Source organism: Equus przewalskii, chromosome 32, assembly GCF_037783145.1.
Source record: "Equus przewalskii isolate Varuska chromosome 32, EquPr2, whole genome shotgun sequence".
NCBI classification, from domain to species: Eukaryota; Metazoa; Chordata; class Mammalia; order Perissodactyla; family Equidae; genus Equus; species Equus przewalskii.
The window spans coordinates 17,235,539-17,258,852 of NC_091862.1; the positions used below are offsets into that span (position 1 = coordinate 17,235,539).

A 23,314-nucleotide genomic window follows, 5' to 3' on the forward strand; every position below is an offset into this window, starting at 1 on the left:
TTCTGTGAGAAAGGGGAATATTTTGTAATTGATTAAAAAGTATTATTTTATGTTTAGAATTTCCTTTTACTTCATGTTTTTTTCCCACGAAGCCATTCTTTTTTTTTTTTTTGGTTGTTTGTTTTTCTTTTTTCTTTTTTCTTTTTTAAAGATTTTATTTTTTTCCTTTTTCTCCCCAAAGCCCCCCGGTACATAGTTGTATATTCTTAGTTGTGGGTCCTTCTCGTTGTGGCATGTGGGACCACTCGGCCACGGGGCCAGCCCCCGATGAAGCCATTCTTTGTTATTCCTATTGAAAGAAATATCTTTCTGTAAATGGCTACCCAACTTTCTTACTCCACCCACTTATGTTAGATCATTTTTATAAAAAACACTTCTATACTGTTTTTTATTTTTGAATTTTAGACATTTTATACTGGCTTCCTGCTAAGGAAGTCAAGGGTTTACCTTTATTACTATCCTCCTCTCTTCATTCTCCCCTCCTGTTGCTTTGGTTGTGTCATAATTTTGGTTAGATCGTTGTTTAATATTTACATTTTAATGTAGATGTAAATATTGTAACAACTGAATCATGTGTTATAATGTGATTGCTTTTCTTGTACAATGTTTTATTTCCCTGTTGCATTTCATGTTTTTAAAATGAGGCTCATGATACATGAGGAAAGCGACAGGCAAGGGCTTTCAGCTCCACCGTATTGGCTTTTTCACTTGGTTCTTAAGATAGACTAGTTCTGTATAATAGATATTCTTAATGGGGTCAAATTTGAGCTTGGTTTATATTAAAATTCAAAAACTCCAAAGCATAAACTTAATAAACATCTATATATGTATGAATATGTATACATTATTCCACAGTAACATTAGATATTATATAATTCATCTATATTTGGGGTAGAAATTATGATTAAGACATTTTTTAGCAGTAGTTTACTTTTGCAAAAAGAAAATTAAACATTTTATCTTATTCTTCCTTCAGTACTTTGGGAATTTGGGATTGTAGGCCAAGATAGAAGATTTAGAGTAGAATCTAGAAAAATTGAATTACTAGATTGTGGACTATTTTTAAAAAAGAATTGTCATTGAAGAAATTTGGAGAAATATAGTTCCATGAGTTTAACTTTGCCTTTTAATAACTGCCTTATTCTCTTCTTCGCTTGTGAAGAGTGAGAGTGAATGCGTTTTCTTTAAAGTCACTTTTTTCCAAACTTTCTTTCAGTTGTGAAGTTATCCGGGATTGGAAGACAGGAGAATCCCTCTGTTATGCTTTTATTGAATTTGAAAAGGTAGGTCATAATATAGATGTATTAAGTTTGATATTTATTTTGTTCTTGTATGGTATTAAAATGTGAAAAATTATAGAACGTTTTCTAGTCTCTAAGATTAGAAAATTAGTTTGCCCTTTCTTTAGGCACCCAAGAAAAATAGCTGTTATATTCAAATAGGATAAATTCAACACCTGTTAATGTTAATATACATACCTTTACTTTAGATTCAAATGCCATCTGCACGAATGTATCTTTAAAACTTTAAAGTTTTAGGTAAGGTCCCTCAAGTTCTAGAAATGATTTTTCAGTGTTTTTAGGTAGGAATATAACTGAGTAATAGAGAGAACTGGACTGGAGTAAGATCTAGATGATAATCCAAGCTCTGTCACTGACCAGCCGTTAGATGATATTTAGTAGTTTATTTAGAACTGTTCTTTCTAGGCGTTACCTTATAAATAAAACTTGAGTATTGGATTAGATGGTACCTTCTAGATCTATGATAATAATGATAGTTTATGTTACTCAGATAGCTTTCTTTAAGCCAGGTGTTAGGTTAGTCGACCTGCATTTAATCCTCGCAGCTCTGAGAGAGGGACCGTCCTCCTGTTCCAGATAAGTGGACTGAGGCACGTAGTGGTGATGTGTCCTGTTTAAACTATGCGTCTAGTGAGTCTCCCGGCTGGGATTTGAGCTTAGACATGTCTGATTCTGTTCCCATTTCTTTTAGCCACTATGCTGGGCTGTGCTGTTTCGTCATGCAGCTTTGGGCTTATATGTATTCAGTAGTGGCTCATTCTGAGTTATGGTTGTTCTGAAGCATTTATCAGACACCTTCTATATTTCAGACACTGCGATAAGTCCTAGGGATACAAGATGAATAATGGAGGGTTGAGGAAGACAGACACATATCACATTTTACCTGGACACCGGGTCAGGTGTACCAGAAATGATATTTACAAGGTACATTGGTGCTAGCAAAAAGGAGATCTTTACCTTTAGTTTGCTATGAATACTTTTTGTAGACTCGACAGTGTCATTCCATCATTGACACTACAGGATATGTAGTTTATTTGCTCACAGATACAATTTCATCTTGTTTATAGCATATAGACTATGACTGCCCGTGTTTCTCAGACTTCTGCAGGTATACCATTTGCCATGAATACGTAGTTCAGTTCAACTTCAGAGCATAGGGTGGTTCTGGAATCTATGGCTTCTTTATCATGATTCAGTGATTTTTAGGTGGATCTTTTGAAGCTTTTCTCTTTTCTTGAAAATCATTAAGCTACCTTAGTCCACTTTATAATTCTCGTGGGTGGTAGCCTCTTTGTAAGTGTTCATCACTGAGTCTGTATTTTTTGCATGTTAGGCAAGTTTTGCATGTTTTGCATATCTATGCTTTGGATAATCTGATCCAAAATTTTTTTAAAACTGAAGAATAAAATACATAAAGAAAATGTATAGCTCCTGAGTGAACAGCTTGAAGAATTATCACAGTTAATACACTCATGTAAATCACCACCCAGGTCAAGAAATAAAATATTAATAGAAGAAAAAATTACTAGAATCCCAGAGGTCCTCCCTGTATCCCCTTCCAATAATTTCCCCATCACCACTACTTGTGACGTTACAGATTAGTTTTGTCTCATTTTAAACTTGATGTAAATGTAAACACAGTGTGTTTTTTTTTCATCTAGCTTCTTTTGCTCAGTGCTATATTTATAAGATGTATAGATGTTACTACAGGTGACTTGTTAACTTTTTTGTTAATTTTCAGTGACATACGGTATTTCATTGTGTGTATGTAAATTTTCATTGACATGTATTTCACTGTGTGTATGTAAAACAATTTAGATTTCCATTCTGCTGTTGATGGCCGCTTGGATCCTTTCCCAGTTTTTGGCTATTGTGAATGGTTCTACTGTGAATCATTTCGGTCATGTCTTTTGGTGTACATACGTATGCGTTTCTGTTGGGTATATATCCGGAATGATTTTATGTGTTATAGGGTAGGTGTAGCTTTAGAAGATAATTCCAATAACTTTACCAAAGTGGTTATACCAATTTTTACTTCCACTAGCAGTGTGTGGAATGGAATCCCTGTTATTTCATATCTCTATGAACTCTACCAGTCTTTTACATTTTATCCATTCTCATGGGCGCATAGTGGTATCTTATTGTGGTTTTATTTTGCATTTCCCTGGTTGAGCCCCTTTTCATATGTTTATTGCCATTTGAATGTCCATTTTTTATGTGTAACTGTTCAAGACTTGCACACTTTTTGATTGGCTGCCTTTTTATTGACTTGTAAGAATTCTTTACATTTTCTGGATACAAGCTCGTTTTTGATTATATATGTTGCAGCTATCTTCTCCTCTGTGTATTGCCTTTTCCCTTGTTTTAATGATGTCTTTGATAAGCAGAAATTTCTCACTTTTAGTTCAGTTTGTCAGTATTTTCCTTCCTTATTATCGTCTGTTTGAAAAATCTTTGCCGGGGGCTGGCCCAGTGGTGCAGGGGTTAAGTTCGCCCATTCTGCTTCGGCGGCCCGGGATTTGCCAGTTCGGATCCCAGATGTGGACCTACACACCACTTGTCAAGCCACGCTGTTATAGGCGTCCCACATAAAAAGTAGAGGAAGATGAGCATGAATGTTAGCTCAGGGCCAGTCTTCCTCAGCAAAAAGAGGAAGATTGGCGGAAGATGTTAGCTCAGGGTTAATCTTCCTCAAAAAAGAAAAAAAAAAATCTTTGCTTATGGCAAAGTCATGAAAATATTCTCCTGTGTTATCTTTAGAAGCTTTGTTGTGAAATTATCTTTCCCTTGTAGATCTGTAATTTCATTTTTGTGTGTTATGTGTATCATGTTAAATTTCATTTTTCTTATGTTGGATAGCCAGGTGACCCAACACACTTTACTAAAAAGTTGTCCTATCTGTACAGTCCTGAAGTGCCACCTTTGTCATAAATCAGGTGTCTACGTATGTGTAAAGTATCTGGGAACTTTTTCTTTGGGGAAATGGCACAGTGATAGAATTATGCCTGCCCAAGTGTAATCACTCAGATTCATCAAATGTAATGTTAATTGCCTACCATGCGCCAGATGATGTTCTAAATGATGTAGATAAAAGGATGAATAAAGCTTTGTCTATATCTTCATGGAGTCTATAATTCATTTAATTCTTGACATACATGGTAAATAAATAAGATTATAACTAGTTCTTTTATCTGTTTCTCTTTGAATGGTCTTTAGTGAGTAGTGAGCAGACTAAAGATTAAGTTTGTAGGAATATCAGAGAAAATTTATCAGTGCTGGATTGAAATCTGTCACTTCTAGTCTTCAGGTGTCAGCAATGGAGAGACAGGGTTTGTGAAGTTGCTGACAGGAAAAATCCTTACACAGCACAGACGTTGGTATCACAGTCCTGCAGTCTCTTATTCAAAACCCTTGGGAATAGCTGTGCTTCCAAATTCAGGCTTTTTCAGAATTTAGAAAGGTAATACTGTGTGTGTGTGTGTATACATATATATAAATACCTGTGGATTATGTAATACTCCTCTGGGTCAGGGTTCCATAATCAGTCACAAAAATATTTCTGCAGTGAAACAAATGAATATTCATACTAGGTGAGCAGATTAAGGCCGTAGCCTCCCATTAGGTCAGGTTTTGCTGTCAAATGGATTTTAACACCAAACTTATAAAGACAACTTTGAATTTTCAGGATATTTTTGAGTCTTGAGTAAAAGGGACTGTGGACTCCTACACCACGATTGATAAGTGTATCTACGTCCACTGCTATCAGACTGGCTTAGTTCGAATCCTGGCCCTCACCCTTGCCACCTGCGGGACCCTTGGCAACTTCTGTACCTTTCCAACTTCTGTTTTCTCTTTGAGAAAATGGAGACAATAATAGATAGTACCTCATAGGTATCAGAGTTAATTAAGGTAATAGATGCAAAACATTTAACAGCATTTGGTGCATAATAAGCATACAAATAATAGTTTAGTAACGATAAACTTTTTGTATTTTCAGTATTTATTCTAGCTGCAGTAATCTTTTACATAAAGATTTATGCTTGAGTTTTTATAATTACTGTCAGGAAGAAGATTGTGAGAAAGCATTCTTCAAAATGGACAACGTACTTATAGATGACAGAAGAATACATGTGGATTTTAGCCAGTCTGTTGCAAAGGTTAAGTGGAAAGGAAAAGGTATGTTGGTTCATCTTCCTTTGTTTCTGTTCTGCTTTGCATGCTTCTGTGTGTGTGTGTGTATCTCCTTTGACCTAGTGTTGTTAATTAGGAGAAATGTTCATTGATGTAATTCCTGCCATTTCTGGTTTTATGTAGCTGCCACCTAGAATATAAGATAGAGGGGTGGGTGTGTGAGTGTGTATATGTGTATTTTAAACTGATGATGAATATATTTTATATGTTTGACTGTGTTATAAATTACTTAGAATTACCCACTGCAGACATGACATGTGTCCAAAGTCATTATTATAAGGTTTGTGGTGGTTTGGTTCTTCTAGATGGGAAACTCTTAGCAAACTTTTTTTGAAAGTTTGTTTTAGTTGTCGTATTGTACAGGTTTGAAAGGTCCATGAAAAGGTGGTGGAAGAAAGTGTCCCTTCCACTCCTGCCCCTCGTCTACCCAATTCCCCTACTCAGAGGTAACCACTGTCACCTGTTTCTTTTATGACTTCCACCTACATTGTTTGAATATACATACGTATGTATTTGTTTTATCTTTAGAATTTCCTTTCATTTCATGTTTTTTTCCCATATATATTTTCTGTATATATGTTGTTTTCTCCTTTGGAAAAAGAAAGCACAACTGGATGCAGTCTCTACATACCGTTTCTGTTTGTCTTTTTTGTTTAATGATGTTTCTAAGAGATAGTTCATATCAGTATATAAAATGACAGTTTATTCTTTTCAGTGGCTGCACAGTGTTCTGTTGAACGTATGTATCATAATTTACTGAACCAGTCCTATTAATGCACAGTTGAGTTTCTAATCATTTATTCTTCTGTGTATTATCCCTGTACATACGACGTTTCCCACATATGTATATGTATGCGTCACATAAATCCCTGGTAGTAGCATGCCAAAACTAAGGTTGAATCTGTGGTATGCTGATTGAAATAATAGGGGTTTTGATTTTTGCTACAGTGTTTTTAAAAAGTTTCACTTTGGCAGTTATTCACCATGTGATGCTAAATTTTGCTAGCAATTCTAGGATTACTTTCTTTTTATATACCACTTTTCTTTATTTCCCATGAATTTTATGAACTCTTTCTTTTTTTTTCCACATGTGATAATTGCAACTGTGGGAATGAAAGAATCAAAGAAGTATATTCAGGGACTACAGACGAGCTGCTGGCTTAGTGCAACGCAGTTCTGGTCCTGTAGTCCTGCCAAGCAGTTGTGTGGGGCTCTCCTAGAGAGCTAACTTAGTGTTAGCATTTGGGTTATATGTGAAACAGACACTATTTTAATTCCTCATTACAGGGAAGGAACTTGACACATAATCTTATGAACTGATTTTCCCAGGGTCACATAAACTGATGATTTAAACAGGCCCTAAATCTAGTTTTTTTTTCCCTCTGGGTTCTGTCTTCCTAAGCCGTCTACTTACTGAAGAAATGATACTGCCTTCCTAAGCAGTTTCAATGTAGTTTATCTACAAGATGACTTTTAAGTGAATTTCTTCATGTTTTCTTCTAAAATAAAGTGTCACACAGGAGATATGCTTCAGTTTCACATATGCCATCATAAACATATAGTATTTTTTATTGCAGTAGCATTGGATTATAACATTATATGGCTTTCAGATGTAAATAGTTTGTTTTTAATCTCAGTTAATTTTGAGATTATTTTATATATTATGGATTCATGTTTAGTAAATTGAATATGTACTGTGTACCGTTCATAGTGCTAAGTACTTTCCCTTATAGCCTTATTTAATGATTCCAGCAGCTCTGTGAAATCTTGCTATTATTTTCAGTTCATAAATGAAGACAATGACTTTCAGAGAAATGAAATAAATGTCTTACCTGGGATTTTCCACTAGAGCCAGGATTTGAATCCAGAACTTCTCACTTTAATCCATTGTTCTTTCTGTCATACCGTAACTCCCTCATCCCTAGAGAGACTCCTAATGGCAAGCACATGGCAAATATTTTTTTTGTGATGGAATGATGTCTGTTTGTTACAGTTAAAAGTATTTTAACTCTTACAGTAGTTTATTTCACATTTATATGAAACATTGTCTATTGGCCATTTTTGTTCCCAGAGCCTCTGGTATTGCCAAGTAGATTCTTCTCATCTTTGATGCTTGCCCCCTTTTTTATTCCTGTTTTCTTCTTTCTTTAAAGGCCCCGATGACAAGATGTCTCTAGGATTCACAATCGAAACACCTCTCTGTCATAATGCTAATTTCAGTGAATAAATGACATTCATGCTGCAACTAAAACAAAAGCACAGCTCCTCTCTGTGTCCCTCCAGTTTGCTTTACTTGTGCATTCAGTCTTGGACTTTTCCCGCTAGAAGCATTTCCTCGTGGCAGCTGAGGGGAGAGGAAAGGCGGGTCAGTCAGCAGGTTCGGGACGTGGATAGGAACTGAGTCCTCATCTGGTCGGAGACCAGGCTTGAGAGTAGAGAGGGCACGTGAGTGCTCTCTCCTTTCCTGGCCCTGCCATTGGAGGCTAGCTAGGTATAACAGTAGGTCCTATTTTTCTGAAGGGATTGTTGATTTCATTTTTGGCACTTAGGAGGAATAAAGGTGCTCGTAAGCCAGAATTTCAGAGTAGAGACAGTTTATCTTTGGTGCTCTCACAGCCCTCCCCTCCCACGTCTCTTTAGTGAGCTTCTGCGCGCATCCTCCTCCCTTCAGTGAGCCTCTGCGCGCATCCTCCTCCCTTCAGTGAGCCTCTGCGCGCATGCTCCTCCCTTCAGTGAGCCTCTGCGCGCATCCTCCTCCCTTCAGTGAGCCTCTGCGCGCATGCTCCTCCCTTCAGTGAGCCTCTGCGCGCATCCTCCTCCCTTCAGTGAGCCTCTGCGCGCATGCTCCTCCCTTCAGTGAGCCTCTGCGCGCATGCTCCTCCCTTCAGTGAGCCTCTGCGCGCATGCTCCTCCCTTCAGTGAGCCTCTGCGCGCATCCTCCTCCCTTCAGTGAGCCTCTGCGCGCATCCTCCTCCCTTCAGTGAGCCTCTGCGCGCATGCTCCTCCCTTCAGTGAGCCTCTGCGCGCATGCCTCCTCCCTTCAGTGAGCCTCTGCGCGCATGCTCCTCCCTTCAGTGAGCTTCTGCATCCTCCTCCCTTCAGTGAGCCTCTGCGCGCATGCTCCTCCCTTCAGTAAGCTTCTGCGCGCATGCTCCTCCCTTCAGTGAGCCTCTGCGCGCATGCTCCTCCCTTCAGTGAGCTTCTGCGCGCATCCTCCTCCCTTCAGTGAGCCTCTGCGCGCATGCTCCTCCCTTCAGTGAGCCTCTGCGCGCATGCTCCTCCCTTCAGTGAGCCTCTGCGCGCATCCTCCTCCCTTCAGTGAGCTTCTGCGCGCATCCTCCTCCCTTCAGTGAGCCTCTGCGCGCATGCTCCTCCCTTCAGTGAGCTTCTGCATGCATCCTCCTCCCTTTAGTGAGCTTCTGCACGCATCCTGCTCCCCTCTCTGCTTGGTGCTCTATTGAGATTTTGGGCAGTGTCTTTTTTGACAGATCACAGGTCGTTGAAGCCTCACTTCTTCCAAACTTACAAGCCTCTCAGATCTCAGACTCAGGTCCCAGGCCCTCAATTTCCCTTGAGCCTAATGTTCTCATGGACTTAGTGGCTCTGCTTCAACACTGCATTATTTTCCAGTGAATGGATTCACTGTGTAATTTGGGATTTGAAAGTCGGGTTGTAATATTCATGTATATCGTTAGGTGGCAGCATATAGCTACCTAACAAAATGGATATCTATTTCAGTTAAAATAATAATGGAGAATGCATTACTATGATTCTTTTGTTCTCTTCTCAGCCTTTTTCTATCCCCGGATATATATGTCACTTATAAAATAGCTCTTATATTACACCTCTTATAAAATAATGTTCTTGATTAATTAGATATTTTTCTTAACTAAATTTTTTTGTTCTTTTTTTAATAAATAGGTGGGAAATACACCAAGAGTGATTTCAAGGAGTATGAGAAGGAACAAGATAAACCATCTAATTTGGTTCTGAAAGATAAAGTAAAGCCCAAACAAGAGTATCCTTCACAAGAACCAGTCAGTCAGGCAGTATGCATTACCCCTGCGCTCTGTGTAGAGTCCTGTGTGATATGTTAGAACAAGGCACAAAGGCTGTAGGAGACGAAGTTCCTGAATCCAGACGGTTTGTGGAAAAATCATGTAGTTTATTGTTACCTTTTTTCATCGTCTCATGTTTACTTTGCTTTTTCAGTATCTTCTCTGTTGTGTGGAGAAAGTTAGGGCTGAAAGAATCTTTAGCCTAATTCTTTTACCTCCTTACTCTTAGGTTAAGGTTAACGTTTATTCTCAAAAGATCTTCAGGTAAGATTTGTATTTTCTGTACGTAATTGTAATGTCTTAAATTCCTCATAGTCAGAAATTTCTTGGTTATAGCTAAGATAAATCCTTTGTGCTAACCCTCCTCGAAGTTTTAACTTCTTTCAAGACGGTGAGTATGTAGATAACAAAATCCTGTCGTTCTCCTACGTGATTAGGTTGTTTCTTTCTGCATAATATGTTGTCAGTCTAGCAACAAATATTTCTTGGGCTCCTATTGTGTGCCAGAGTTGACTTTTATAGGATTAGAAAGAAATCAGTTGACTTGATCATTTTATTTAGGTTCTTCCGAGGTTTAGGTTGAGACAAGAAGCATTGAAACATACTGTTCATATTATATCATTTTAATTTGTTCATTGATATTCTCATCATAAATCTATCACTCCACACCTTGCAGAGGTTCTTTCTTTTGTGATTCTTTCTGGTAAATGGTTTCTTTGTTCCCTAGTTTCTGTTGGTGTTTTTGGGATTCTCTTTTCCCATACTGTATGGACATTTCTTTTCCAGGTGCTCATTAAGGAAAGGTGATATCGGGTTGACCTGTTACATACTCATTTTTTAAAATGTGTTGACTGTCTGCATTGCCTAAAGCATTGTAGGCTGTTAGAGCTGGATAAGTTCTGAAGGACACTGCCATAATCATCCTGAGAAGAGGCTTTCACATGCAGACAGACTGAGCAGTAAGCTAAGATTTAGTCTGAAAAGGTGAACATTAGGAAAAGATATGATTGAAATCTTATTATTTCTTTTTTGTTTTTTTAAGATTTTATTTTTTTTCCTTTTTCTCCCCAAAGCCCCCCAGTACATAGTTGTATATTCTTCGTCGTGGGTCCTTCTAGTTGTGGCATGTGGGACGCTGCCTCAGCGTGGTTTGATGAGCAGTGCCATGTCCGCGCCCAGGATTCGAACCAACGAAACACTGGGCTGCCTGCAGCGGAGCACACGAACTTAACTACTCGGCCACAGGGCCAACCCCTGATTGAAATCTTAAAATCATAAAAGGTGCGGGTGGAATATATGTGAGGTTTATTTACCAAAGCTTTGAAATGAAATTTAGGCTAACTACTAGTAACTGCAGCTGGAACAAGGGGAGTATGTTGGACAAGTAAAAAGAAGTACAGTGGTAGAGTATAAAGTAGAAGGAGGCGCCATTTCCCCATAGAGGTCGTTCAGGCTGAAAAGAAAGAATACGTAGGATTACACTGTTCTAAATTCAAAAGGATAGGTTACTAAGAATTAAGAAGGGAAACTAGGCATGTTTGAGAATCAGTGTCTGGCCCACTACTGTCCAATAGAACTTTCTGCAGTGATGGAAATCTGTATCTCCACTGTCCAGTATAGTTACTAATCACATGTGGTTTTGAGCATATGAGATGAACTGAGGAACTGAATTTTAAATTTTGCTTAATTTTAATGCATTTAAATTTAAACAAGCACATGTAGGTAGTATTGAACACTGCTTTTAGTCTTTTGAAGTTGATGGAGAAGACAGACATGTCCTGGTGCAAGTCACTGTTAACCATTCTCAAATAGAACCTTGAACGGGAGAAAGTAAATTCATGAATCTGATCCAGTAGCATAGTCTTTGTGTTCTTGGTAATTGATAGATTTCATCTTATCAAGGCATTTATAATCTCAGGTACAATGATAGAGGGATAGAACATGTGTTTATAATATGTAAGATACCTACCTACCTACCTACATACATACATACATATATATATATATTTCCCCATTGTATGTTATGTTACTTTGTAACTCTGGCAAGGGACGGGGATTCAGAAGATAAGCCAGTGTGTGTGTGAATTATCTTAAGTCAGTTCAAAAGTCATGGGGGGATATGCTTTATGGATCTTGAGAGAAAGAGAAATTGCTGTAAATGTAGACTACTAATAAGATTCAAAAATAGAAGTAGAAAGAGAGTCAAGTTTAACTTAGCTAGGCTAGACCTTGGGGAAGAAACTGGGGAAAAGAGGTCAGGGAGATCACAAATCTGTGTTTAATTCAAAGGATTTTGGAGAGATTTGACAGGTTCTGAAAGTGTTGATTGTAGTGGTGAGTAGAAGAGAGTGGCTAAGAGAGGAAGAAGAGAGATGCTGTAACAGGTATAGTGCTATATTCTTGGTGGTGCAACAGTGATCAACAGATACTAATTTGGCATCTGTGGCGTACCAAGTTTAGCAGTGAACCATGGCCCCTGCCTACATGGACCTTAGGTGTTATTGTTGGAGTCGGGGGAAGAACACGCATTAAATACTTACCATTGGTTCAATATGTCTAGAGTGTTGCAAAGTACATTTGTGGGATGTAAGACTTATCATGGAAGTGAGGGGTCAGGGAGGACTCAGGAGTAACACTAACGGAAGTGACATTAAAGCCGCAGCTTGAATATGGGGAGAGGCGGGCTGGGGTGGGGTGCTGTTTTCTTCCGCTGTGATGCGTCATTGAAGAAATACAGTTTAGGGGCCGGCCCCGTGGCCGAGTGATTAAGTTCGTGTGCTTCGCCTTCGGTGGCCCAGGGTTTCACCGGTTCGCATCCTGGGCGTGGACATGGCACCGATCATCAGGCCACATTGAGGCGGCATCCTACATGCCACAACTAGGAGGACCCACAACTAGAAGTATACAACTATGTACGGGGGGGATTGGGGGAGGAAAAAGCAGGGGGAAAAAAATACAGTTTATATCTTGGCTAAGCACAATCCCAGTGTAACCATTGCCATGCACGCATAACTGAAACAAAAATGTCATGGTATTTTTATTAGGTGCCATGCACTCCATTTTTTATCCTGTGTTGTTAAAAATGCTAGCTGAGACACAATAAATGGATTTTGCACCCCATTGAGGGATTATGATCAGCACTTTGAAAAAAACTGCTCCGAAGCATTTTGGACAGAGGGAGCAGCTTGTATAAAGCGCACACTAGGTGAGGGCTCTTGAATTTGTATCTGAAAAAGGAAGATCCAGAAGCTACTCTGGAAACTGGGTGACATGTTATCAGGAAGAAAAGAAGTTAGAGATAATGGAGTAATAAGAAGATGGAACAGGCTGACTAGCCTTGTAAAAAGCCAGAAGGTACAGTGTTTTCCTGTTTAATCTTATGTAGAGGCGAGACATCCCTGAGGAAAGCATAGAGCTTCAGCATCCTGAAAACAGACGTGAAACTCCAGTCCCGAGGGAAGTGTGTCTGCGATTACTCTAGTCCCACGTGCACTAAAATAGCCCTGCGTGTTGGGCTTCCTCATCAGCTTTCTTTTGAAAACCACTGTTCTAGCCCTTGTCAGCCTTCCGCAAAATCTATTTTAGAATTTGAGATTATTTTCAGCAGAGATTGTAATAGTGTTACATTCACTCTTATTCTAAGACAATAGTCTATTAGAGAAAATACTTAGCTCTTTGAGTCAAAATACATCACAATTTTTATAACACATTTATGTGAAATTAAAAAAAGATGCACCCATGGATCTACCACCTGGACAAACGATACTTTTTATTTCTCCTTATTCCTTTGAAGCCTTGATCTTTTCTAAAGTTTTCTAAAGTTATAATCAGTGTATGGTATATAACAGTTTTTGCTTCAAACTTTTTTCACTTTTAATTTCTCATAAACACCTTTCCAGGTTTTCCATAGCATTCGTCTATCATTATTAATAACTTCCTTTATAATATATTATGTTGAAGTACTACACTGTTTTTAAATACATCTTCATTATTGGGCTTTTGTTCTCAGTTTCTGTTATTAAAAATAATTCTATTCTGTATACCTTTGTCATTTAACTTATTTTAATGTTTTATAAATTCTTCAATTTAAACATAACTGTTAATATGCATTGCTAAATTTCCTCCTATAAGGGTGAGCTAATTTGCACTTCAAAAGAGTCAGTCCCATGAATGTACCTTTTACCTTATATACCTTCTCAGGCATTGGGGTTTGTAATAACTTAATTTTTTCTAGTTAAAGATATGCCTCATTTTCTAAGTTTAAGTTTCTTCATTATTGATAAATATGTTTCCTTATTTTTTATGCTACTTACATTTTCATGTATGGATAGAGTCCCCCCCTCCATATTTTTTGCACACTTAGTGATTGTTAACTGTTTATTTAAGATCAGGGTTCTTTCCATTTTTCCTCACTATGTAATGAAAAAAAATATGAGTTAGTTTTGTCTTAGAAATAAACCTCTGTTTGTGAGATGCTTTTTGCTTTAAAAAGTTACCTTTAGCCTCATGGTCTTTGTCTACCAGAATCTTATGTTTTGATGTGTTACCAGTATCACTTCTCACATTTGTCCTTAACTAGCTGCTGCAGTACAAAATATGATCTTGTACTAGATGAGCAGGCAGAAGATTCAAAATCAAGTCACTCCCATACAAGTAAAAAACACAAGAAGAAAACCCGTCACTGCTCTGAAGAAAAAGAAGATGAAGACTACATGCCAATCAAAAATACTAACCAGGTACTTCTAACGTCCAGCCTTAGCTGTGGAGGAATAAATATGTTATCCCTTTGTCAGTTACACCTCAGCAGTGTAATTTAGGGGGTAAGGTAGAGTTCTGAAGAGGGGTGGTGTGTTCCTAACTCTAAAACATGAGTGCTTTCACTGAGGTAATGAACTTTAATTTTCAAGAATGTGTATCAAATTGTAAAAGATTCTTTTTGAAATAACTTCATATATCATAAAGTTCCACATTGTGAAGCAAGAGTGATTTCCATACCTGTAGACAGTCACTTATTCCCATCAAAAACAAGTGTGGTTTTACTGAAAAAGTTCTTCTCGTTTATCATTTTACTTTATCACCAAGTGTTATGTACAGCACTTACAGCTCTTGAGGTTTTAAGACCTGTAAAACATTTATGCCTTCCATATTGTATATATGAAATAAAAACAGCACTCATAATTAACTTGATCATCCCGAAAGCTTTCCTGAACAATACATTTTCTAAGACAATGATAATAAAAATTCCCCAAAGAAAGTTGATTATAAAGAGAAGAAATCATTTCCAGCCTGCATTTTGGTTCTCAGTTAAATGCAAAGCAGGTTGCATTACAGCCCTTTGCTTTTTTGTTTTCCCACATGAGGACGTTTGAGCTGGGCCCTGCTGAATGCGGAGGATGTCAGTAGGCAGGGGTGAGAAGGAACTCAGGACGAGCATGTCAAGCAGAGACACAGATGGAGAGTATATAGCTGTACCAGTTTTCTCGTCTTTCTAATAGAACAGCATCCGTATTTAAGATTTCAGTGGGCCGAAATTTTTCCTATTACTCTGATTTTTATCCTTTTGATTTCATTCTCAAAAATAGAATCATTAAATGGAATTTTCAGCACTAGGTAATTTTCAGGTGTAGCTCAAATTTTCCTATTTCTTGGTATTTTGCTTAGTGAGCATAGTTTCCTAAGAACGTTTTAACTTATTTCTTCAAGTTCGTTGTTTCTTATTGAGTGACAGCCTTACTGTTCAATTCGAAAACTTCTCTGTTTAGTTTTTCCACCTCATGTCTTAATTCCAAAGATGGTTACTATGTTGTTGAGGTTTGGGTTTTACTGAGGTTACAGGAAATGAGTGCTCAGCTGTGGGTTGCCTGGCTGAGAAGCACTCGTACTGATTGTCAGTAATCCTCTGTGGTTTTCATGGGTGTTTAGTATTCTTATAATTTGAGACTCTCTTTTTGCTGTCATTTTAATCATTTAATGTTATTTGAGTGATTTAGATTTAACTAAATCTTTGATTTAGTCCCAGAGGCCTGAGCAAGGATAGCTTCTAGTTAGATTAGACTTTTTTTTGAGTGCTTTGTATGAAATCATTGGCTAGGTTAGGTTCATTGCTTTCAATTGGCTATTTCATGGTGTCTTTTTTCTTTCCTTTTTAGCCACATGCTAGTTTAATCATCTTATGTCTTACATGTGTAAAATGATAGAATTTTTAAGAGTTCATACTGGGAAGGACTGAGAGCTCATCTGATTCATTTCTTTCACCTTTGATATGAAGTTGTCCTGACCCCACAGGCCTGTGGGCTTTATAGTTTAGTGGGAGAGCTGGAACTTTAACGTTTATTTTGATTCAGTCAGGTGTGTGTTTTCTTTCCCCATTATTCTATACCACCTCCCTTTTGATTTTATGTGTCAAGTTACTCATCAACTAAATAATTATCTCCAGCCTGTGTAGGTTTCCTGAGTCTCAGTTTCCTTATTTTTAGAATGAGGATAGTTTTGTACTCCAGCAGCGCTCAGCACTGTGCTCGCACGTCCTCAGAGGCTCTCTTCTCCTATGGCTCAGTCCAGCCCCCTGAACTTTCCTCCTCCGTGCACACAGGGCTACTTCTTCCTGCTTTTCAGTTTTCACTTACGCTCCTCGCATTAGCCTTCTTACAGCTAATCCAAACCCAAAGCCACTCATTCTTTGAGGCTCACCTCAAGTCCTGACTTCTCTATGAAACCTTCCCTGATCGATCCAACCTCAAGAGTATTTCTTATTTGACACGTCTCCTAAAGGACAAAGACCATTTGAACCTAGAGCTGCCCAACTTCAAAGCTTGTGTAGCTTTGAAAACTACTCCAAGTAGGAGAGATTTTAAGGTTTCAGTCTATTTCAGATTTTCAGCTTCCTCAGTATTTTCAAAGAATTACGTTCTGCATAACCCTTTTATCTCTCTTATTTCAAACACTCAAGCACTCAAGTGCCTATTTGTATAGTAATGTGCTGAAGATTTTATAGAGTTACACATCAGCTAACAGTCTCTCCATTTTAAAAGTTTATTAAATGTGCTGGAGATTTTATAGAGTTATACATCAGCCTACAATCATTTTATGAGTTTATTATCTCAACTAATACAGAAATGAGTACTAGGTGTATAGACAGAATAGTGCATGGATATTTACATTTTGTGTATGTTCTAGGATGCACAAAAAATTCTTTTATCTAGGGATGTCATATTTTGCCAGAAAATAGTAAAGGGTTAAACTAAAATACTACTTTTTCTATGTCTAGGACTCTTATAGAATGACAAGAACTATTGGGATTGTGTGGGAAATCATGAGTCAGTTTATAATGTTGTATTCCACAAATACTGTGCTTATAACGGTCATGTTGTATCTGTTTTCACATACTGCAGTCTCTGCCAGCTATGATGTATAGTAGCTAGACAGTATATGGAACAATTACCAATCATTTGCTTCAAACCCAGTCCTTAACCATGGGTATCCATCACTCTGGATTTTAAACCTTGACATTTACATCTACTATAATAATGTCTGTGGTGGTAGAGTTGGAGCCTTGGGAGTTGAGTCCTTAGGATTTTGTCTTTCCTCTGAGAAATCTTTTAAGAAAGTTGAACTTTATAAACTATCTCTTGAAAGAGCATTAGCTCTGGTCTCCTTAGATTTTAGCCACTTGCTGAGATAGTCATTTTAATTAGGGATAGGACATGGGCAGAAATAGAATTGTTGTAACTAGCCCTCTTCTATGTGGGAAAATTACTACAGCTATTTAATTATTAAGAATGAAATTAAATGTACCCACTTTATTGTCTTTGGGGCAGTGGATTATTCCAGTGTTTCATAACTAGTTTTTAAGAAATATATAATTATTTAAGTAAAAACATATGTCAGCCTAAAGAAAGAAAATCTATTTGAAGATTTGGAGACGAGCTGTTATAAAATAAAACCTTTAAAAATTGTTGCTCAGACAAAAGTCTGCAGTTTGTGTTTTCTTTTCTTTTTAGACTAATTGAAATGTCTAAGACCTCTTTCAGCTATGTTATTTAAGTGATGTCTTTATAGGATTCTTACGGGACTTTTAGTAGTTTCATTGCAGCTCAGTGATGGGACCATAGTTTGGGGGCTCTGGAGAGGGGGGAGGTGGAAAGGTGACCACATACCACCAGAATTCTTAGTATTGCCATTTTTCTCTAAAGACTTGTTCTCATCTGCTTTGGGCTATTTTAGTTCCTTGTTTGGGGGTCTGATCTTCAGTTCAGCTGAAATAATAGATACAAAGCAGTGAGATTGATAAGAAAAATGCTTAAACCTTTTTCTGAATTATTTTTGCTTTGTAATTTATGAGATTCTTGGCGTTAGTGGTAGTGTTCAAATTTGAGCTGTTTCGACTGCTTGCTAATGGTGGACTAAGTTTTATTAATTGACAGGTGCCCACAAAATGATGATTTTACCAATTCACTTGTAACTCTCCATTCCTTTGACAGGATATCTACAGGGAGATGGGGTTTGGTCACTATGAAGAAGAAGAAAGCTGTTGGGAGAAACAAAAGAGTGAAAAGAGGGACCGACCTCAAAACCGAAGTCGTAGCCGATCTCGAGAAAGGGATGGTCACTATAGTAATAGTCACAAATCTAAATACCAGACTGATCCGTATGAACGAGAAAGGAGTAAGAAGAGAGACCGAAGCAGGAGTCCCAAGAAATCCAAAGATAAAGAAAAATCTAAGTACAGATGAACGATGAAGAATCAGACATGCGTGGCTAACAGATTCACCCTTGTCTGATTTAGAGTACCAGAAGTTCAGAGTTTGTGTCAAAGCAGTCAAAGACTCTGCTTGTTATTTTTTTCACACTAGGATTCTGGCCTTTTTAGATTAATATTGATTGTATAGGGAGCAGAAAGACAATAAAGAATCGAACATTTTCTTTGTATACTTTTTTATGCTAATTTTATTGTTATACATAAACAGTAGTCTTCATTTTTAAAGTCTTTCACATTTTCCACTCTTCTTTTTTTAAATGAAGTATTTCATAGCTACGAAAATATACAAATGTGTATATAAGGTATAAAGAAGAAGAACTGTCTGTGCATCCATCATCCAGCTTAGGAAATGAATGTTCCCTGCCTTTTAGAAGTCCCCCATGTGCCCTCTCCTTCTCAAGTAATTATTATTATGAATTTTGTGTTTGTTATTCTCTTGTTTATTGTAGTTTTACAACGTATGTGTGTATCCCTAAATGAAATGTTAAGTTTTGTATGTTTTGAATTTTATATAAATGATGTAAGGTATGTTTACCTCTATGACTTACTTTTTTCAACTTAGTATTTTTTGAGACTCACTCATTTTTATTGCTCTGTAGTTTTGTGAATAGACCGCAGTTTATCTGTTGCTCTGCTGATGGACTTGGGGGTTTATTTGTTTTATTTTTGCTGTTGCAAACGATGCTGCTGTGAACATTCTGTATCTAGGAGTGATGTGCTTGGTCCTGTGGTGTGGACATCTTCATCTTTACCAGGTACAGCCAAATTATAGTCTACGCTTTATACGCCTCCTGGCACTGTGTGGTTACCTCTGTTTCCCATCATCTCCAACACTTCTTAATTTTAGACTTTTTAATTTTGACAGTCTAGTGGATGTTAAGTGGTATTTTATTGTGGTTTCCAGCAAGAGGACTGCTATTATTCTTATCTTTATTCTTCTAAATGTGTTCTTTTTCTCTGGCTGCTTTTAAGGTTTTCTCTTTATCACTGCCTTTAAGCAATTTGATTATAATGTTTATGGTGTAGTTTTTTTCATGTTTCTTCTGCTGGGGCTGATTACCCGTGATTATGTGGTTTTCATCAAATCTGGAAAATTTTTGCCTAACATTTTTTCTGTCTCTCCTTTCCTCTCCCTCCTTTCCCTCTGGGACTCCAACTGGATGTTAGGCCACTTGAAATTGTCTCACAGCATGCTGATGCTCTGTTTGTTTTTTTAAGTCTCTTTTTCTCTCTGTGTTCCAAATGGGATAGTTTCCATTGCTATGTCCTCAAGTTCATTAATCCTTTGTCCTGAGGTATCTAATCTCCTGTTAATCCCGTCCAGGGTATTTTTCACCTCAGGCATTATGTTTTTAATCTTTAGACTTTCCATTTGGGTGTTTTCAATATCTTCCATGTCTTTCCTTACCATGCTCACACTTTTCTCTATTTTTTTGAACACCTGGAGTATATTTATAGTAGCTGTTTTAATGTGCTTGACTGTTCGGTCATCTGTGTCATTTTTGGTTTGTTTCTGTTGATTGACTTTTTTCCCCTCGTTATTGGGTTGTAATTTCCTTCTTTGCGTGTCTGGTAATTTTTAGATTTTACATTCTTGGGTGCTGGAGTTTCTTCTGTTCCTTTAAATATGTTGAGCTTTGTTCTGGGACATGATTAAGTTACTTGGAAGCGGTTTGATCCTTTCATAGCTTGCTTTTAAGCTTAATGAGATAGGACCAGAACAGCCTTTAATTGGGGCTCATTTGGCCCACTACTGAGGTAATGCCTTCTGAATAATCTTCCCTGTGTCTGGTCTGTTGTGAGATTTCTCCACTCTGGCTGTTGGGAAGACGTCTTCTGTGCCCTATGTGAACTCCCAAATTGTCCCGCCTGTTCCTTTCTGGTGGTTCGTTCTCACTCTTGGGCTGTCTCCTCATGTGCATACGCTGATTGGTATTTAGCTGACGACCTGGGGAACCCTGTGTAGATCTGGAACTCTTCCTCTGTGGCTCCCTCCTCGCTAGTACTCTGCCCTGTGGGTTTTACCGTGGCTCCCTCAGCTCTCTACACAGGGAGACTCCCAGGCTCTTTGGATTCATGTCCCTGTCCTAGTGCTACAGCCTGGAAACTGCACAGAGAGCTCGGGCAGCTGTAGGACTCTCCTTTGTTTTCCTTCTCTCAAGAGGCGCTGTCTTGCACTGGCTGTTGGCCAATGTCTGAAAAACTTTGTTGTGTGTCTTTTGTACAGGTGTTCAGTTGTTCAAGACGGGGAAGGTGGATCCTGCCTGTGTCACTCCATTTGGGCCAGAGTGGCAGTCCCATTGTTTGAATTTCCTAAATGCTAAGAAGATTGAGCATCTTTTCATATGCATTGTATTCATTCTTGAATGCTCTCTGTGAAAAGTTTGTTTCCTGTCTTTTGCCCATTTTATATTGTCTTTTTCTTACAGATATCTTTAAGGAGTTGTTTTATAGATTGTGAATGTCAGTCTGTTTTTACTATTAGATGTTGCAGACATCTCTTGGTTTATGGCTGTTTTTTCACCTTTCTGTTGATGACCTTGGAAGAGCACAAGTTTTAAATCCTCCCTTCCCTTTTTTTTTTTTTTGAGGAGGATTAGCCCTGAGCTAACATCTGCTGCCAGTCCTCCTCTTTTTGCTGAGGAAGACTGGCCCTGAGCTCACATCCGTGCCCATCTTCCTCAACTTTATATGTGGGACGCCTACCACACCATGGCTTGCTAAGCAGTGCCATGTCTACACCCAGGATCTGAACCAGCGAACCCCAGCCTGCCAAAGAGGAAAGTGTGCACTTAACTGCTGCACCACCAGGCCAGCCCCTCCCTCAACTTTTTAATATGAAAATTTTCATACATATGTAGAAACACACAAAAACATAACCAACATCCGTATACACTCCATCCAGATTTAACAGTTAATAACAGTTTGTTGAAAAATTTGAAAGTAAATTGGAAACATCATTTCACCTTTCAATATTTTACCATGCATTTCCTAAAAAGCAAATGTCCTATATAACCACAATACTCTTATCACACTTAAGAAAATTAACAATAATTCCATAATATGTAATATATAGTCTATATTCAAATTTCCCTGATTGTCCTAATAATGTCGTTTTTAGGTGTTGATTTGTTTTTAAACCCAGACTCAATCAAGGTACATGCATTGTCTGTTGTTTTTTCATTTTATTCTCTTAATCTAGAAGAGTTTTCTACCCATCCATCCACCTCCACCCCCCCTTTTTTTGTGACATTGACTTTTGAAGAGTTCAGGTCAGTTGCTTTGTAGAATGTTCCACATTCTGGAATTATTTGATGGTATCTTCATGGTATCCTCCAGCCTCTCTGTTTCCTGTGAACGGGAAGCTAGGTCTAGACCATTGATTAGAATTAGATTATGCATTTTAGCCAGACATTTTTCAATTTAATGTCGAATTTATTAGCCTTTCCCTTTGTGTTTTGTGCTTTTTGTATTTTGTTTAAGAAATGCTTAATAAAGATATTCTCCTATATTCTAAAAGCTATAAATAAAGCTTTGTTTTTTAGATTTAAATCTTTAATCCGTATTCAGATGTATGTGTGTATGTATGTGTGTATGTATATGTGTATGATATAAAATCATCTCAACTTTATATTTCCTTTGTGAGAAAACTTAACTAATGATTAGATTTTCAGTGACTATAGAATTATTAGTCTTTCTGGTTCTCTTGAGTGTTTAGTCATTTTGTTATTACATTTTTCTTGGAATTTGTCATTTTAATTGAAGTTTGTTAATTTATTGACGTGAAGTTGCTCATGGAGTATCTAGTGCGTCTCTTACTGTCCTCTTAATTCTGTCTGACTCAGCGCTTAGGCTTTAGTGTGTCTCAGAAACAGCATCTAGTATAATGGATTATTTTCAATCCTAACTTTGATGGTTTAGTGCTGATTGTTTACTGATCTATTTGGATTTATTCCTGCCGTTTTATTTTGTGCTTTTTGTTTTGTTTTGTTCCCCCTCATTTTCTTTTGAATCAACTCAAAACATTTTTTAAAAATTCTACTCCACCATCTTTTTTGTTTTGGGGAATTGGCTTTGAATTTTACCGTCCATACTTACAATGCAGTGTCGGTATCTTCACTTTCCTCTCTAATTGAAGGTCTCGGAAACCTTTAGGTGTAAGTCACCCCCTTCCAACTTTTGTGCTGTAATCTTCCAATGTTTTAGTCTTAGCTTGTGATTTTTAACCTTATAACTTAGACTTTATTGTCATTATCGTTTTTATACGGTAATTGTTTAGATTTACCCACGCGTTAACCAGTTTCTGTACTCACCGTCCTTCTTGTACCTTGGATCTTCCACCTACGATAATTCTTCTTCCTGAAACGTGACCTTTGATGTTCCTTTAGTGACAGTCTGTTCAGGGTAAATCCTTAGTTTTTGTTTATCAAAAATGTTTTTAATTCACCCATGTTTTTTAAAGTTGGTTTTCTATGTATGCCATTCTAAGGTGACAGTCATTTTTCCTCAACACTTGGAAGCTGTTCCATCTTTTGACTTTGGTTACTGCCATGGAGAAGTCTATTGTCAATCCAGATGTCATTCCTTTGCAGGTAATGTATCTTTTCTTTTTGGTTGTTTTTTGGTTGTTGTTTCTGTTTTTTAGTATAAATAGGCTTTATTGAAGTTTATTGAGGTACTGAGACAGAAGATGTGTCCACATAAGCACAAGTTGTAACATTTCATAGTTCTGAAAGGAATGTCAACAGTTACAAAGACCATGCATGCCATGGGTTATAGTCACATTTTAGAAGAGTTTTCAACCATTTCTAAAGACATGCTTGTAACATTGTTGTGGTTTTTGTTGTTACACTTTTAATTTTGAAGATAATTGTAAATTCACATGCAATTGTAAGAAATAAGCAGAGAGAGCCCGTGTACCCTTTGCCCAGTTTGTCCCAGTGGTAACATCTTGTAGAACTGTAGCACAGTATCACAACCAGGATAGTGACACTGACACAGTGAGG

The 23,314-nt window shown here is 37.7% G+C and overlaps 1 protein-coding gene across 2 annotated transcripts in view; it reads left to right on the forward strand.

The window, feature by feature from the left end:
* PPIL4 (peptidylprolyl isomerase like 4) overlaps window positions 1–21,839 on the forward strand; it is a 35,156-nt gene extending 13,317 nt beyond the window's left edge. The window contains exons 9-14 of one of the 2 annotated variants that reach the window (XR_011535642.1): window positions 1,217–1,283; window positions 5,366–5,477; window positions 9,414–9,510; window positions 14,139–14,286; window positions 18,031–19,063; window positions 20,536–21,839. Coding sequence is in view for 1 of the 2 variants with exons in the window: in XM_008516653.2 (XP_008514875.1) it covers window positions 1,217–1,283; window positions 5,366–5,477; window positions 9,414–9,510; window positions 14,139–14,286; window positions 18,031–18,282 (676 nt within the window). In the remaining variant the exon portion in view is untranslated. Of the gene's footprint in view, window positions 1–1,216; window positions 1,284–5,365; window positions 5,478–9,413; window positions 9,511–14,138; window positions 14,287–18,030 lie in introns of both variants that reach the window. The other variant, XM_008516653.2, reaches the window with a different exon arrangement.
* Window positions 21,840–23,314: the final 1,475 nt, after the last annotated feature.